This window comes from Oncorhynchus clarkii, chromosome 26 (genome assembly GCF_045791955.1).
Source record: "Oncorhynchus clarkii lewisi isolate Uvic-CL-2024 chromosome 26, UVic_Ocla_1.0, whole genome shotgun sequence".
NCBI lineage: Eukaryota > Metazoa > Chordata > Actinopteri > Salmoniformes > Salmonidae > Oncorhynchus > Oncorhynchus clarkii.
In genome coordinates this window covers 30,609,118-30,627,051 of record NC_092172.1, presented here as the reverse complement: position 1 = coordinate 30,627,051, position 17,934 = coordinate 30,609,118, and the positions used below count along the sequence as shown (strand labels likewise).

Genomic DNA, 17,934 nt, shown 5'->3' with positions numbered 1-17,934 from the left:
GAAAGGAGAGAAATAGAAGAGATGGGGGAGAGGGAAGGGAGGAAAGGAGAGAAATAGAAGAGATGGGGGAGAGGGAAGGGAGGAAAGGAGAGAAATAGAAGAGATGGGGGAGAGGGAAGGGAGGAAAGGAAAGAAATAGAAGAGATGGGGGAGAGGGAAGGGAGGAAAGGAGAGAAATAGAGGAGATGGGGAGAGGGAAGGGAGGAAAGGAGAGAAATAGAGGAGATGGGGGAGAGGGAAGGGAGGAAAGGGGAGAAATAGAGGAGATGGGGGGAGGGAAGGGAGGAGAGGAGAGAAATAGAGGAGATGGGGGAGAGGGAGTGGAGGAAATTAGAGAAATAGAGGAGATTGGGAGAAAGGGAGGAGAGGAGAGAAATAGAGGAGATGGGGAGAGGGAAGGGAGGAGAGGAGAGAAATAGAGCAGATGGGGGAGAGGGAGGGGAGGAAATTAGAGAAATAGAGGAGATTGGGAGAGGGAAGGGAGGAGAGAAATAGAGGAGATGGGGAAAGGCCATATGGACACAGGGGAGAGAAGAGAGAAATAGAGGAGATGGGGAGAGGCCATATGGACACAGGGGAGAGAAATAGAGGAGATGGGGAGAGGCCATATGGACACAGGGGAGAGAAATAGAGGAGATGGGGAGAGGGAAGGGAGGAGAGGAGAGAAATAGAGGAGATGGGGGAGAGGGAAGGGAGTAGAGAAATAGAGGAGATGGGGAAAGGCCATATGGACACAGGGGAGAGAAATAGAGGAGATGGGGAGAGGCCATATGGACACAGGGAAGAGAAATAGAGGAGATGGGGAGAGGCCATATGGACACAGGGGAGAGAAATAGAGGAGATGGGGAGAGGGAAGGGAGGAGAGGAGAGAAATAGAGGAGATGGGGGAGAGGGAAGGGAGGAGAGAAATAGAGGAGATGGGGAGAGGCCATATGGACACAGGGGAGAGAAATAGAGGAGATGGGGAGAGGGCATATGGACACAGGAGAGAGAAATAGAGGAGATGGGGAGAGGGAAGGGAGGACAGGAGAGAAATAGAGGAGATGGGGGAGAGGGAAGGGAGGAGAGAAATAGAGGAGATGGGGAGAGGCCATATGGACACAGGGGAGAGAAATAGAGGAGCTGGGGAGAGGTCATATGGACTCAGGGGAGAGAAATAGAGGAGATGGGGAGAGGGAAGGGAGGACAGGAGAGAAATAGAGGAGATGGGGAGAGGCCATATGGACACAGGGGAGAGAAATAGAGGAGATGGGGAGAGGGAAGGGAGGAGAGGAGAGAAATAGAGGAGATGGGGAGAGGCCATATGGACACAGGGGAGAGAAATAGAGGAGATGGGGAGAGGCCATATGGACACAGGGGAGAGAAATAGAGGAGATGGGGAGAGGCCATATGGACACAGGGGAGAGAAATAGAGGAGATGGGGAGAGGGAAGGGAGGACAGGAGAGAAATAGAGGAGACGGGGAGAGGCCATATGGACACAGGGGAGAGAAATAGAGGAGATGGGGAGAGGGAAGGGAGGACAGGAGAGAAATAGAGGAGATGGGGAGAGGCCATATGGACACAGGGGAGAGAAATAGAGGAGATGGGGAGAGGCCATATGGACACAGGGGAGAGAAATAGAGGAGATGGGGAGAGGTCATATGGACTCAGGGGAGAGAAATAGAGGAGATGGGGAGAGGGAAGGGAGGACAGGAGAGAAATAGAGGAGATGGGGAGAGGCCATATGGACACAGGGGAGAGAAATAGAGGAGATGGGGAGAGGTCATATGGACTCAGGGGAGAGAAATAGAGGAGATGGGGAGAGGGAAGGGAGGAGAGGAGAGAAATAGAGGAGATGGGGGAGAGGGAAGGGAGGAGAGAAATAGAGGAGATGGGGAGAGGCCATATGGACACAGGGGAGAGAAATAGAGGAGATGGGGAGAGGCCATATGGACACAGGGGAGAGAAATAGAGGAGATGGGGAGAGGTCATATGGACTCAGGGGAGAGAAATAGAGGAGATGGGGAGAGGCCATATGGACACATGGGAGAGAAATAGAGGAGATGGGGAGAAGCCATATGGACACAGGGGAGAGAAATAGAGGAGATGGGGAGAGGCCATATGGACACAGGGGAGATAAATAGAGGAGATGGGGAGAGGCCATATGGACACAGAGGAGAGAAATAGAGGAGATGAGGGAGAGGGAAGGGAGGAGAGAAATAGAGAGGGGAGAGAAATAGAGGAGATGGGGAGAGGCCATATGGACACAGGGGAGAGAAATAGAGGAGATGGGGAGAGGCCATATGGACACAGGGGAGAGAAATAGAGGAGATTGGGAGAGGCCATATGGACACAGGGGAGAGAAATAGAGGAGATGGGGAGAGGGAAGGGAGGACAGGAGAGAGAAATAGAGGAGATGGGGAGAGGGAAGGGAGGACAGGAGAGAAATAGAGGAGATGGGGAGAGGCCATATGGACACAGGGGAGAGAAATAGAGGAGATGGGGAGAGGTCATATGGACTCAGGGGAGAGAAATAGAGGAGATGGGGAGAGGGAAGGGAGGAGAGGAGAGAAATAGAGGAGATGGGGGAGAGGGAAGGGAGGAGAGAAATAGAGGAGATGGGGAGAGGCCATATGGACACAGGGGAGAGAAATAGAGGAGATGGGGAGAGGCCATATGGACACAGGGGAGAGAAATAGAGGAGATGGGGAGAGGTCATATGGACTCAGGGGAGAGAAATAGAGGAGATGGGGAGAGGCCATATGGACACATGGGAGAGAAATAGAGGAGATGGGGAGAGGCCATATGGACACAGGGGAGAGAAATAGAGGAGATGGGGAGAGGCCATATGGACACAGGGGAGATAAATAGAGGAGATGGGGAGAGGACATATGGACACAGAGGAGAGAAATAGAGGAGATGAGGGAGAGGGAAGGGAGGAGAGAAATAGAGGAGATGGGGAGAGGGAAGGGAGGAGAGAAATAGAGGAGATGGGGAGAGGCCATATGGACACAGGGGAGAGAAATAGAGGAGATGGGGGAGAGGGAAGGGAGGAGAGGAGAGAAATAGAGGAGATGGGGGGGAGGGAAGGGAGGAAAGGAGAGAAATAGAGGAGATGGGGAGAGGGAAGGGAGGAAAGTAGAGAAATAGAGGAGATGGGGGAGAGGGAAGGGAGGAAAGGAGAGAAAGAGGAGCTGGGGAGAGGGAAGGGAGGAAAGGAGAGAAATAGAGGAGATGGGGGGAGGGAAGGGAGGAAAGGAGAGAAATAGAGGAGATGGGGAGAGGGAAGGGAGGAAAGGAGAGAAATAGAGGAGATGGGGGAGAGGGAAGGGAGGAGAGGAGAGAAATAGAGGAGATGGGGGAGAGGGAAGGGAGGAGAGGAGAGAAATAGAGGAGATGGGGGAGAGGGAGGGGAGGAAATTAGAGAAATAGAGGAGATTGGGAGAGGGAAGGGAGGAGAGAAATAGAGGAGATGGGGAGAGGCCATATGGACACAGGGGAGAGAAATAGAGGAGATGGGGAGAGGCCATATGGACACAGGGGAGAGAAATAGAGGAGATGGGGAGAGGGAAGGGAGGAGAGGAGAGAAATAGAGGAGATGGGGGAGAGGGAAGGGAGTAGAGAAATAGAGGAGATGGGGAAAGGCCATATGGACACAGGGGAGAGAAATAGAGGAGATGGGGAGAGGCCATATAGACACAGGGGAGAGAAATAGAGGAGATGGGGAGAGGCCATATGGACACAGGGGAGAGAAATAGAGGAGATGGGGAGAGGGAAGGGAGGAGAGAAATAGAGGAGATGGGGGAGAGGGAAGGGAGGAGAGAAATAGAGGAGATGGGGAGAGGCCATATGGACACAGGGGAGAGAAATAGAGGAGATGGGGAGAGGCCATATGGACACAGGAGAGAGAAATAGAGGAGATGGGGAGAGGGAAGGGAGGAGAGGAGAGAAATAGAGGAGATGGGGGAGAGGGAAGGGAGGATAGAAATAGAGATGGGGAGAGGCCATATGGACACAGGGGAGAGAAATAGAGGAGATGGGGAGAGGTCATATGGACTCAGGGGAGAGAAATAGAGGAGATGGGGAGAGGGAAGGGAGGACAGGAGAGAAATAGAGGAGATGGGGAGAGGCCATATGGACACAGGGGAGAGAAATAGAGGAGATGGGGAGAGGCCATATGGACACAGGGGAGAGAAATAGAGGAGATGGGGAGAGGGAAGGGAGGAGAGGAGAGAAATAGAGGAGATGGTGGAGAGGGAAGGGAGTAGAGAAATAGAGGAGATGGGGAAAGGCCATATGGACTCAGGGGAGAGAAATAGAGGAGATGGGGAGAGGGCATATGGACACAGGGGAGAGAAATAGAGGAGATGGGGAGAGGCCATATGGACACAGGGGAGAGAAATAGAGGAGATGGGGAGAGGCCATATGGACACAGGGGAGAGAAATAGAGGAGATGGGGAGAGGCCATATGGACACAGGGGAGAGAAATAGAGGAGATGGGGAGAGGCCATATGGACACAGGGGAGAGAAATAGAGGAGATGGGGAGAGGCCAAATGGACACAGGGGAGAGAAATAGAGGAGATGGGGAGAGGGAAGGGAGGAGAGGAGAGAAATAGAGGAGATGGGGGAGAGGGAAGGGAGGAGAGAAATAGAGGAGATGGGGAGAGGCCATATGGACACAGGGGAGAGAAATAGAGGAGATGGGGAGAGGCCATATGGACACAGGAGAGAGAAATAGAGGAGATGGGGAGAGGGAAGGGAGGAGAGGAGAGAAATAGAGGAGATGGGGGAGAGGGAAGGGAGGATAGAAATAGAGATGGGGAGAGGCCATATGGACACAGGGGAGAGAAATAGAGGAGATGGGGAGAGGTCATATGGACTCAGGGGAGAGAAATAGAGGAGATGGGGAGAGGGAAGGGAGGACAGGAGAGAAATAGAGGAGATGGGGAGAGGCCATATGGACACAGGGGAGAGAAATAGAGGAGATGGGGAGAGGCCATATGGACACAGGGGAGAGAAATAGAGGAGATGGGGAGAGGCCATATGGACACAGGGGAGAGAAATAGAGGAGATGGGGAGAGGCCATATGGACACAGGGGAGAGAAATAGAGGAGATGGGGAGAGGGAAGGGAGGAGAGGAGAGAAATAGAGGAGATGGTGGAGAGGGAAGGGAGTAGAGAAATAGAGGAGATGGGGAAAGGCCATATGGACTCAGGGGAGAGAAATAGAGGAGATGGGGAGAGGGCATATGGACACAGGGGAGAGAAATAGAGGAGATGGGGAGAGGCCATATGGACACAGGGGAGAGAAATAGAGGAGATGGGGAGAGGCCATATGGACACAGGGGAGAGAAATAGAGGAGATGGGGAGAGGCCATATGGACACAGGGGAGAGAAATAGAGGAGATGGGGAGAGGCCATATGGACACAGGGGAGAGAAATAGAGGAGATGGGGAGAGGCCAAATGGACACAGGGGAGAGAAATAGAGGAGATGGGGAGAGGGAAGGGAGGAGAGGAGAGAAATAGAGGAGATGGGGGAGAGGGAAGGGAGGAGAGAAATAGAGGAGATGGGGAGAGGCCATATGGACACAGGGGAGAGAAATAGAGGAGATGGGGAGAGGCCATATGGACACAGGAGAGAGAAATAGAGGAGATGGGGAGAGGGAAGGGAGGAGAGGAGAGAAATAGAGGAGATGGGGGAGAGGGAAGGGAGGAGAGAAATAGAGGAGATGGGGAGAGGCCATATGGACACAGGGGAGAGAAATAGAGGAGATGGGGAGAGGCCATATGGACACAGGGGAGAGAAATAGAGGAGATGGGGAGAGGGAAGGGAGGAGAGGAGAGAAATAGAGGAGATGGGGGAGAGGGAAGGGAGTAGAGAAATAGAGGAGATGGGGAAAGGCCATATGGACACAGGGGAGAGAAATAGAGGAGATGGGGAGAGGCCATATGGACACAGGCGAGAGAAATAGAGGAGATGGGGAGAGGGAAGGGAGGACAGGAGAGAAATAGAGGAGATGGGGAGAGGCCATATGGACACAGGGGAGAGAAATAGAGGAGATGGGGAGAGGCCATATGGACACAGGGGAGAAAAATAGAGGAGATGGGGAGAGGCCATATGGACACAGGGGAGAGAAATAGAGGAGATGGGGAGAGGCCATATGGACACAGGGGAGAGAAATAGAGGAGATGGGGAGAGGGAAGGGAGGAGAGGAGAGAAATAGAGGAGATGGGGGAGAGGGAAGGGAGTAGAGAAATAGAGATGGGGAGAGGCCATATGGACACAGGGGAGAGAAATAGAGGAGATGGGGAGAGGCCATATGGACACAGGGGAGAGAAATAGAGGAGATGGGGAGAGGGAAGGGAGGACAGGAGAGAAATAGAGGAGATGGGGAGAGAGAAGGGAGGACAGGAGAGAAATAGAGGAGATGGGGAGAGGCCATATGGACACAGGGGAGAGAAATAGAGGAGATGGGGAGAGGTCATATGGACTCAGGGGAGAGAAATAGAGGAGATGGGGAGAGGGAAGGGAGGAGAGGAGAGAAATAGAGGAGATGGGGGAGAGGGAAGGGAGGAGAGAAATAGAGGAGATGGGGAGAGGTCATATGGACTCAGGGGAGAGAAATAGAGGAGATGGGGAGAGGCCATATGGACACAGGGGAGAGAAATAGAGGAGATGGGGAGAGGCCATATGGACACAGGGCAGAGAAATAGAGGAGATGGGGAGAGGCCATATGGACACAGGGGAGAGAAATAGAGGAGATGGGGAGAGGCCATATGGACACAGGGGAGAGAAATAGAGGAGATGGGGAGAGGCCATATGGACACAGGGGAGAGAAATAGAGGAGATGGGGAGAGGTCATATGGACTCAGGGGAGATAAATAGAGGAGATGGGGAGAGGCCATATGGACACGGAGGAGAGAAATAGAGGAGATGAGGGAGAGGGAAGGGAGGAGAGAAATAGAGGAGATGGGGAGAGGGAAGGGAGGAGAGAAATAGAGGAGATGGGGAGAGGCCATATGGACACAGGGGAGAGAAATAGAGGAGATGGGGAGAGGGAAGGGAGGACAGGAGAGAAATAGAGGAGATGGGGAGAGAGAAGGGAGGACAGGAGAGAAATAGAGGAGATGGGGAGAGGCCATATGGACACAGGGGAGATAAATAGAGGAGATGAGGGAGAGGCCATATGGACACAGGGGAGATAAATAGAGGAGATGAGGGAGAGGCCATATGGACACAGGGGAGAGAACTAGAGGAGATGAGGGAGAGGCCATATGGACACAGGGGAGAGAACTAACCCTCCTAGACTCCACATGAACACACCATGAAGCAGGCTTTGCAGAGGACTGGAGTGAGGAGAGGGAGAAGAGAGGCGAGGGGAAGGGAGAGGAGTCATACCTCCATGATGGGGTTGGATGCGAGGACCTTCTCCTCTACGTTGGCCTCTGTGGCTGCTCCACTGACCGTAGCAAAGTAGCGCATGGCGTATTTAGCTGAGACAGTCTTCCCTGCTCCCGACTCACCGCTTACGATTATAGACTGGTTCCTCTCATCTCTAATACAGGAGAGAAGGAAAGACTGAGACGGTGAGGGAAGCAAGAGTCTGCCATGTGGCAGCTTATTTGGCTCAGTCATGCCAATACAACAATACACACATAACAAAAATCATAGAAGATAAAAACAGAAAGTCATTACTTAGTTCCATTATGGTTCTGAAAACGGTGTGAGGTCACTGTAGCAGACAACATGCTGTATAGATGCCAACTGGGACCATAGGTCACTATGCTGCAGAGTGTGTGTGTGTGTGTGTGTGTGAGTGAGTGAGAGAGTGCTCTGTGTGCTCATTCCGTCAAACGAAAAGATCAATGCCGATATTTTCATATCTGATCAATAGTCTTCTGATTAATGAATGATTTACTTTACCTCACGTTAGTCTCATTCCAAACGTCGTGAATGGTTGGTTATCTGCACGAACCCAGTCTTCACTATGAGTCATCCATACATCAATTGTCTTAAATCATTTATTTATTAACTAACTAAACAATCACAGAAGTGCACACACAAACAAACAAAGTAAATATGGTTACAAGAAATGATAGGGGAATGTGCCCTAGTGGGTTAAACCGGCATGGCGGCGTGTTAGACAAAGGTGAAGTGGGGGTCGACTAAGAAGTCACTACAGAGTTAATAATTATAACAATTGAAATGCTAATCCTTTGCACATGAACGCTCACTCATTCGGGAACAATTGCAGGTAAGGTAAGGGTGCTCTCGAGCGGCTAGATGTTCTTTACCATTCGGCCATCAGATTTGCCACCAATGCTCCTTATAGGACACATCACTGCACTCTATACTCCTCTGTAAACGGGTCATCTGTAAACTAAGTAAAATGGTGCAGGAAGAAATGGCAGCAGTTTTACGGGCGCCCAACCAACTTAACTTATTTTGTACATAATGTTTCTGCAACCGTAACCTATGGCAAAAAAAAGAGCTTCTGGATATCAGGACATCGATCACTCACCTCGGATTAGACAAAGATTTTTTCCTTCAACAAGCAGGAAGCACACGACATTCTCCAAACACCCGACAGGGGCAACATCTCAGTTATTTGCATGAGGAGGAGACGCAAGTATAGAAGACACAGAGCGGGAAGCATCGTGAGGACCCTCAGGAGGTGAGTGGGAAAGCTGCCGTTACCGTCAATATTACTAGCCAACGTGCAACCATTGGACAATAAACTAGACAAGGTACAATCGCGAATATCCTACCAACGGGGCATCAAAAACTGCAACATGTTATGTTTCACGGAATCGTGGCTGAATGACGACATGGATATTCAGCTAGCGGGATATACACTGCACCAGCAAGATAGAACAGCACACTCCGGTAAGACGGGGACGGGGGGGGGTGGCTGTAGTGGAGCAGGGGCTGTAGTAGGTTGAGAGCTTCAAGTTCCTTGGTGTCCACATCACCAACAAACAAGAATGGTCCAAACACACCAAGACGGTCGTGAAGAGGGCACGACAAAGCCTATTCCCCCTCAGGAAACTAAAAAGATTTGGCATGGGTCCTGAGATCCTCAAAAGGTTCTACAGCTGCAACATCGAGAGCGTCGTGACTGGTTGCATCAATGCCTGGTACGGCAATTGCTCGGCCTCCGACCGCAAGGCACTTCAGAGGGTAGTGCGTATGGCCCAGTACATCACTGGGGCTAAGCTGCCTGCCATCCAGGACTTCTACACCAGGCGGTGTCAGAGGAAGGCCCTAAAAATTGTCAAAGTCCCCAGCCACCCCAGTCATAGACTGTTCTCTCTACTACCGCATGGAAAGCAGGACCGGAGTGCCAAGTCTAGGACAAAAAGGCTTCTCAACAGTTTTTAACCGCAAGCCATAAGACTCCTCAACAGGTAATCAAATGGTTACCCGGACTATTTGCATTGTGTTCCCCCCCCTAACCCCTCTTTTTACGCTGTTGCTACTCTCTGTTCATCATATGTGCATAGTCACTTTAACCATATGTACATACTACCTCAATCAGCCTGACTAACCGGTGTCTGTATGTAGCCTTGCTACTTTTATAGCCTCGCTACTGTTATAGCTTCGCTACTGTATATAGCCTCGCTACTGTTATAGCCTCGCTACTTTTATAGCCTCGCTACTTTTATAGCCTCGCTACTGCTATAGCCTCGCTACTGTTATAGCCTCGCTACTGTTATAGCCTCGCTACTTTTATAGCCTCGCTACATTTATAGCCTCGCTACTGTTATAGCCTCGCTACTGTTATAGCCTCGCTACTTTTATAGCCTCGCTACTTTTATAGCCTCGCTACTTTTATAGCCTCGCTACTGTTATAGCCTGTCTTTTTACTGTTGTTATATTTATTTACCTACCTATTGTTCACCTAACACCTTTTTTTGCACTATTGGTTAGAGCCTGTAAGTAAACATTTCACTGTATGGTCTACCTACACCTGTTGTATTCGGAGCACGTGACAAATAAACTTTGATTTGATCTCTGTTTACCCGTCGCAAGACCCACTGGTTGATGCTTATTTATAAAACCCTCTTAGGCCTCACTACCCCCTATCTGAGAGATCTACTGAAGCCTCATCCTCCACATACAACACCCGTTCTGCCAGTCACATTCTGTGAAAGGCCCCCAAAGCACACACATCCCTGGGACGCTCGTCCTTTCAGTTCACTGCAGCTAGCGACTGGAACGAGCTGCAACAAACACTCAAACTGGACAGTTTTATCTCAATCTATTAATTCACAGACTCAATCATGGACACTCTTACTGACAGTTGTGGCTGCTTTGTATGATGTATTGTTGTCTCTACCTTCTTGACCTTTGTGCTGTTGTCTGTGCCCAATCATGTTTGTACCATGTTTTGTGCTGCTACCATGTTATGTTGCTACCATGCTGTGTTATGTGTTGCTGCCTTGCTATGTTGTTGTCTTAGGTCTCTCTTTATGTAGTGTTGTCTCTCTTGTCATGATAATGGTTTTGTCCTATATTTCTAAATATATATTGTATTTTTAATCCCAGACCCCGTCCCCGCAGGAGGCCTTTTGCCTTTTGGTAGGCCGTCATTGTAAATAAGAATTTGTTCTTAACTGACTTGCCTAAGTGAAATAAATAACAAGACCGTAAATACACACACTGTACTATGCTTCCATTGGAATGTCCGTCTGACATTGTTTGAAACATGGGATATCTGTGTATACTACCTTTGAGCAGGTAACACTCGCACGCACGCACACCACACACACCCACCTGGCCATCTGTTTGTAAGCCTCCTCAGCCACAGCGAAGATGTGAGGGTCCATATCTCCCATGTTCTGGCCACTGTACGCATTGATGATGTCACTACCGTAGATGGGAAGGTTCTCATAGGGATTAATGGCCACCAGCACAATACCTACAGGAAGAGAGGAGGAGTTGGTGTGTGTGTGTGTGTGTGTGTGTGTGAGACCCTTGTGTGTCTGTGTGGGCATACCACAGTATGTGTAGATGAGTTTGGAGTCGGTGAAGCGGACTTTAAGGTTGTGCAGGACGGCCGGCTCGTGGAGGTAGCTAAGAGCTGTGAGGTCATTCTCCCCCACCAGGATGTCAGGGTTCCGGAGGTGAGGAAGGTTCTTTGTCTTATCATCCAGCTTGTGCTCAATGTCCTGGACAGCACAGATTAAACAGAGACATTATCACACACAATATATGTGTGTATCACAGGCGGCTGGTGGCAGCTTAATTGGGGAGTACGAGCTCATAGTAATGGCTGGAACAGAATAAATGGAACGGTATCAAACATTGTTTCATTGTGCTTTATACCATTCCATTTAGTCCATTCCAGCCATTATTGTAATTCATCCCCCCCTCACCAGCCTCCTGTGGTGTGTGTGCTGAGTAGGGACCTGGTTTTATGTAACTCAGTGACATAAAAAACAGACAGTTGGTGAACATAAGCCTCACACATGTATCAAAATATGCCACCAAATGGGTCAGGTTTCTGCCCCCATTTCCTTCTGAACGGTTTATTGGACTTGGTTGACATCGACACATGGACATGTTTTTATGATATGTATGGTGATATATTGCAGTGTGAAAGCAACAGCCCTTTGCAACTACTCCAATAACCAATAATGAGATAGATTCGCTGTGTGTGTGTGTGTACTGCGCATCTCATCACAAATGAGAGGATGTTATGCAACCACCCAACCCTACACCACCATTCTCCTCCTCCTCCTCTCCTCCAGTACTCACCATTCCATCCTCCAGTGTGAGGTGTAGGGTGGAATCTCCATGTTTGTAGTTCTTAGTGAGCTCTGCTGACTTCCACACCTCATCTGCATCAGGGATCCACACCCGAGCAAACTGAGAGAGAGGAGAGGAGAAATAAGGAGAGTGAGAAGGGAGAGAAAGGTTCTACATGACATAAAAACATACTACAGAGTGTGTTCTCCAAGTCAGAAAGCTACATAAGGCCTATATCAGTCCAGTACTGTCCCCAGACTCAATGTCTACTGCAGAGAGAACCTGCTGCTGTATCAGATTGGTACAGTGCTGACTGAGGCTGTTGTATCTCCATGGTTGGTTGGATATCATTTCACCATCTAACACGATCAATATTGCTGGACATTCATAAAGACTCAAACCCAGTCCACATGATTCTGTGACCGATCACAACATGACAGGGATGCCTTCAGATCCCAGCCCTGTGGAACGAGCCTGTCAGCTGATCAAAGACGTGAAAAACACAGAAACAAAAACACTGTAAAACTGACTGGGTTTGATCCCGGGTCTTCAGCCTTCCACTAGACTGTGTTGGTCCGCTGAGCTAAAGCCACGGCATTAGCTCAGGAAGCTAAGTCGTCAGGTTATAGCACGGGCAGCTAACAGAAGTCTTCAGGCCTCAGGCTCACAAGAGTGCAGTTCACAGAACCACATCCGTAACACACACGGAGGAGAGCTTTAACAGCTGCCATTAGAAAGGTCAATCAGATGGCCAATCAGTAATCTTTACATCTCACTAAGCAGCTCAATGATGATCAGCGCTACACAAAGCTTATCCTGGTTTATCCTGGTTTATCCTGGCCCATTATTACCACCAGCAGACCTGTATACATAGACCTTTCAGAGGCACACACACAGCAGGCCGGTCTGGGTCTCATTCCATAGTGCAACAATGTTTAGTTAAGAACAAATTCTTATTTACAATGGCGGCCTAGTGGGTTAACTGCCTTGTTCAGGGTCAGAATGACAGATGTTTACCTTGTCAGCTCATGGATTCAATCTAGCAACCTTTTGGTTACTGGCCCAATGCTCTAACCACTAGGCTACCTGCCGCCCCATGATACTGCTTGTTTGGGAAAATGGGCCTGCTTGACCTGAATACTACTGTATCCTATACACAACTGGTTCCTGTCTTTGATACGCCAACTAACGCTCTTAGAACAGTCTGTAAAACGTGTCAGAATCTCATTGATAGGAAGGATTTACATGAAGACTGAAACCAAGCTTCAGTGTGTATGTGTGTGTGAGTGCGTGTGTTGGCACTAAGACTGTTGGCACTCGGATCGGATGCTCTCATATCCTCATGACTCACCCTAACCTTCCAGCAACCCTCAGCCAACCTTCCAGGAACATTCTGTGGAAAAGTCTAATGATCTAGCTCATAGCCATTTACTCACACAGACAGACAGACAGACAATAATCACCATTGTAGTAGGTTGCTTACATATTCAGACCTACGTCATCGTCATGTCATCATGGTTTATCACTATGTAGTGGATAAGGTATTCTTGTGATGCTCCACAATGAATTGAAAGTAATCTTCCACACCAGTGTTTAACACTGAAAGGTCAGAGCAGTGTGTGTGTGTGTGTGTGTGTGTGTCTGTGTGTATATACAGAGGTCAGCAGAGAAAAGTGCTGACTCGACAGAACACAGTATCAGTCATCCTATAGCAGGGTTAATGAGGCTATTCTGTCGCTCTCTCATGTTCCTTCCTGGAGGAGAGCGGTTCACAGCCCAGCTCCTAGCAATGGAAAGGAGGAGTGAGGGAGTGAGAGAAAGAGTGAGAGAATGTGTGAGAGAGATGGAGAGAGTGAGAAAGAGACGGGAGGGTGGAGGTAAAAATAGCCTCACACACACACCTCACTGAGTAGCATCACCATACACCGCTGAGCACACTTCCTGATCCTCCTAATCACACACACACTTTCTGCAGCAATGAAGCGTGTAAACCATTTCCTATCCACATTGTGAGGAGGGGGGGGGGATTGAGTCGTATTTATAGACAGATCCCCAGGGTTACAGTAGAGGACAGATGAAGGGTACAACTCTACCCCAAGCACACACAAACACAGACACGGACAGAGAGGAGTCATAGGTACACTGTCTGCTACATGGTGCTAGTGGGGGTCAGCTAGACTGGTCAACTATACAGGGGAGGAGGAGAGGGATAAGGAGGAGGATGCAGGAAGAGAAGGAGATATTATCTCCCTTGTGACATCAGCCCTCATGACTCAGAGTGAAGGCGTTTCTTGTCACACACCCTCTGCTTGCCTGGTCATGACCTGGAACAGTTGATCAGAGTGGGAGAGGAAGAGCTACAGGGATGTGTGTAAGAGGGGGAGAGGAAGAGCTACAGGGATGTGTGTAAGAGGGGGAGAGGAAGAGCTACAGGGATGTGTGTAAGTGGGGGAGAGGAAAAGCTACAGGGATGTGTGTAAGAGGGGGAGAGGAAGAGCTACAGGGATGTGTGTACGAGGGGGAGAGGAAGAGCTAGAGATGTGTGTAAGAGGGGGAGAGGAAGAGCTAGAGATGTGTGTAAGAGGGGGAGAGGAAGAGCTACAGGGATGTGTATAAGAGGGGGAGAGGAAGAGCTACAGAGATGTGTGTAAGGGGGGGAGAGGAAGAGCTACAGAGATGTGTGTAAGGGGGGGAGAGGAAGAGCTACAGAGATGTGTGTAAGGGGGGGAGAGGAAGAGCTAGAGATGTGTGTAAGAGGGGGAGAGGAAGAGCTACAGGGATGTGTGTAAGAGGGGGAGAGGAAGAGCTACAGGGATGTGTGTAAGAGGGGGAGAGGAAGAGCTACAGAGATGTGTGTAAGGGGGGGAGAGGAAGAGCTACAGAGATGTGTGTAAGGGGGGGAGAGGAAGAGCTACAGAGATGTGTGTAAGGGGGGGAGAGGAAGAGCTAGAGATGTGTGTAAGAGGGGGAGAGGTAGAGCTACAGAGATGTGTGTAAGAGGGGGAGAGGACAGAGGGGTCTGCAGCAAGCAGCAGAGTGTGATGTAACCTTGCTTGAGGCTTTAGCTCAAGTCAGTTCAATATGAACCTGACAAACTGTTACACACTGCAGGTCTACTCCTGGAGATGTGTAATGCTTCAGTGCCTTCCTCAGGGGCCCAGAGCAACCAGTAAGAACACCAGCAACCTTCTGACCTGGGATTTGAACCTATAGGTCTAACCTATAGGCGAACTCCCACCCCAGTGGTTAGTTGTATTAGAGTAGTGTATACGTGTTTGGTAGCAGGGAAAGGCAGGAGCGACTCAGGCCGACCCTTTAATCCAGGACTGACTAAGAGACTAAAGATCAACACTGTATTAACTCTGGATTTACCTCTAATCTAATCCTTACACAGAGAACTACACCTCCACTCTCTCACACACACACACACACACACACACACACACACACACACACACACACACACACACACACACACACACACACACACACACACACACACACACACACAGGTTATACCAGTCCTTTCACAGCAGTGAATACTGAAAGGCTCTGAGAGATGCTACTGGTACAGGGGGGAAGAGGGGGAGAAGAGAGGACAGGAGGGGGGGGAGAAGAGAGGACAGGATGGGGGGGAGAAGAGAGGACAGGGGGGGGAGAAGAGAGGACATGAGGGGGGGAGAAGAGAGGACAGGAGGGGGGAGGAGAAGAGAGGACAGGAGGGGGGAGGAGAAGAGAGGACAGGAGGGGGGAGGAGAAGAGAGGACAGGAGGGGGGAGAAGAAGAGAGGACAGGAGGGGGGGAAAGAGAGGACAGGAGGGGGGGAAAGTGGACAGGGGGGGAAAAGAGAGGACAGGAGGGGGGAAGAGAGGACAGGAGGGGGGAAAGAGAGGACAGGAGGGGGGAAAGAGAGGACAGGAGGGGGGAAAGAGAGGACAGGAGGGGGGAAAGAGAGGACAGGAGGGGGGGAAGAGAGGACAGGAGGGGGGGAAGAGAGGACAGGAGGGGGAGAAGAGAGGACTTGGGGGGGGGGGAAGAGAGGACAGGAGAGGGAGAAGAGAGGACAGGAGGGGAGAAAGTAACAGCAGAAGTGTTAATACATTTGTTCACAGCCAACAGGATTATTAGAAGCAGATTAACCCTCTAAGACTGAGCTTTCACTTCATCAGTCAGATCTCTCCCTCTCTTTCACCTCTCCTTCTCCCCTCTTGTTCACTCTTCCTCTGTCCTTCATTCCTTTATTTCTCCTGATCTGACAAAGCAGGACAGGCCAGACATCCACCATGTAGCTTTCACAACTCAGCATTACAGATCACTGACTGTGACTGCAGATGGAGGAGAGGAGGAGGATGAGGAGAGTTGAACTGCAGCCGGCCCTCACCCTGCAGGCCTGGTGTCTTCACTTCTGCTGAGGGGGAGGATGAGGAGAGTTGAACTGCAGCCGGCCCTCACCCTGCAGGCCTGGTGTCTTCACTTCTGCTGAGGGGGAGGATGAGGAGAGTTGAACTGCAGCCGGCCCTCACCCTGCAGGCCTGGTGTCTTCACTACTGCTGAGGGGGAGGATGAGGAGAGTTGAACTGCAGCCGGCCCTCACCCTGTAGGCCTGGTGTCTTCACTACTGCTGAGGGGGAGGATGAAACACTGAAGGGCTGTAGAGCAGCAGTAAATACAACCTCCACCCCTGGCCAGGCCTCTCTCTGCTCAAATGGAGAGCATCAATGGCCCTATGAGCCAACCCAATTATAATTAAACCATAAGGCCCGAGGAGTTGTGGTATATGGCCAATATACCACGACTCAGGAGCACGACGCAACGTAGAGTGCCAGGACACAGCCCTTAGCAAGGGTACAGTGGGGCAAAAAAGTATTTAGTCAGCCACCAATTGTGCAAGTTCTCCCACTTAAAAAGTTGAGAGAGGCCTGTAATTTTCATCATAGGTACACGTCAACTATGACGGACAAAATGAGAAAAAAAATCCTGAAAATCACATTGTAGGATTTTTAATGAATTTATTTGCAAAATATGGTGGAAAATAAGTATTTGGTCAATAACAAGTTTATCTCAATACTTTGTTATATACCCTTTGTTGGCAATGACAGAGGTCAAACGTTTTCTGTAAGTCTTCACACACTGTTGCTGGTATTTTGGCCCATTCCTCCATGCAGATCTCCTCTAGAGCAGTGATGTTTTGGGGCTGTTGCTGGTCAACACGGACTTTCAACTCCCTCCAAAGATTTTCTATGGGGTTGAGATCTGGAGACTGGCTAGGCCACTCCAGGACCTTGAAATGCTTCTTACGAAGCCACTCCTTCGTTGCCCGGGCGGTGTGTTTGGGATCATTGTCATGCTGAAAGACCCAGCCATGTAACTGAGCTAAATGACTACCGCCCCGTAGCACTCACATCCGTCATCATGAAGTGCTTTGAGAGACTAGTCAAGGACCATATCACCTCCACCCTACCTGACACCCTAGACCCACTCCAATTTGCTTACCGCCCAAATAGGTCCACAGACGATGCAATCTCAACCACACTGCACACTGCCCTAACCCATCTGGACAAGAGGAATACCTATGTGAGAATGCTGTTCATCGACTACAGCTCGGCATTCAACACCATAGTACCCTCCAAGCTCGTCATCAAGCTCGAGACCCTGGGTCTCGACCCCGCCCTGTGCAACTGGGTACTGGACTTCCTGACGGGCCGCCCCCAGGTGGTGAGGGTAGGCAACAACATCTCCTCCCCGCTGATCCTCAACACTGGGGCCCCACAAGGTTGCGTTCTGAGCCCTCTCCTGTACTCCCTGTTCACCCACGACTGCGTGGCCACGCACGCCTCCAACTCAATCATCAAGTTTGCGGACGACACAACAGTGGTAGGCTTGATTACCAACAACGATGAGACGGCCTACAGGGAGGAGGTGAGGGCCCTCGGAGTGTGGTGTCAGGAAAACAACCTCACACTCAACGTCAACAAAACTAAGGAGATGATTGTGGACTTCAGGAAACAGCAGAGGGAACACCCCCCTATCCACATCGATGGAACAGTAGTGGAGAGGGTAGCAAGTTTTAAGTTCCTCGGCATACACATCACAGACAAACTGAATTGGTCCACTCACACAGACAGCATCGTGAAGAAGGCGCAGCAGCGCCTCTTCAACCTCAGGAGGCTGAAGAAATTCGGCTTGTCACCAAAAGCACTC

At 50.3% G+C, this 17,934-nt stretch overlaps 1 protein-coding gene across 1 annotated transcript in view; it reads right to left on the bottom strand.

Annotated features, from left to right (window-relative positions):
• Positions 1 to 17,934, bottom strand: part of LOC139384838 (unconventional myosin-Va-like) — a 78,397-nt gene that overhangs the window by 56,978 nt on the left and 3,485 nt on the right. Inside the window, exons 2-5 of the mRNA XM_071129734.1 lie at positions 11,743 to 11,853; positions 10,982 to 11,153; positions 10,759 to 10,903; positions 7,381 to 7,537 (exon numbers count right to left, since the gene is read on the bottom strand). Of these exons, the coding sequence (XP_070985835.1) occupies positions 7,381 to 7,537; positions 10,759 to 10,903; positions 10,982 to 11,153; positions 11,743 to 11,853 (585 nt within the window). The remainder of the gene's footprint in view (positions 1 to 7,380; positions 7,538 to 10,758; positions 10,904 to 10,981; positions 11,154 to 11,742; positions 11,854 to 17,934) is intronic.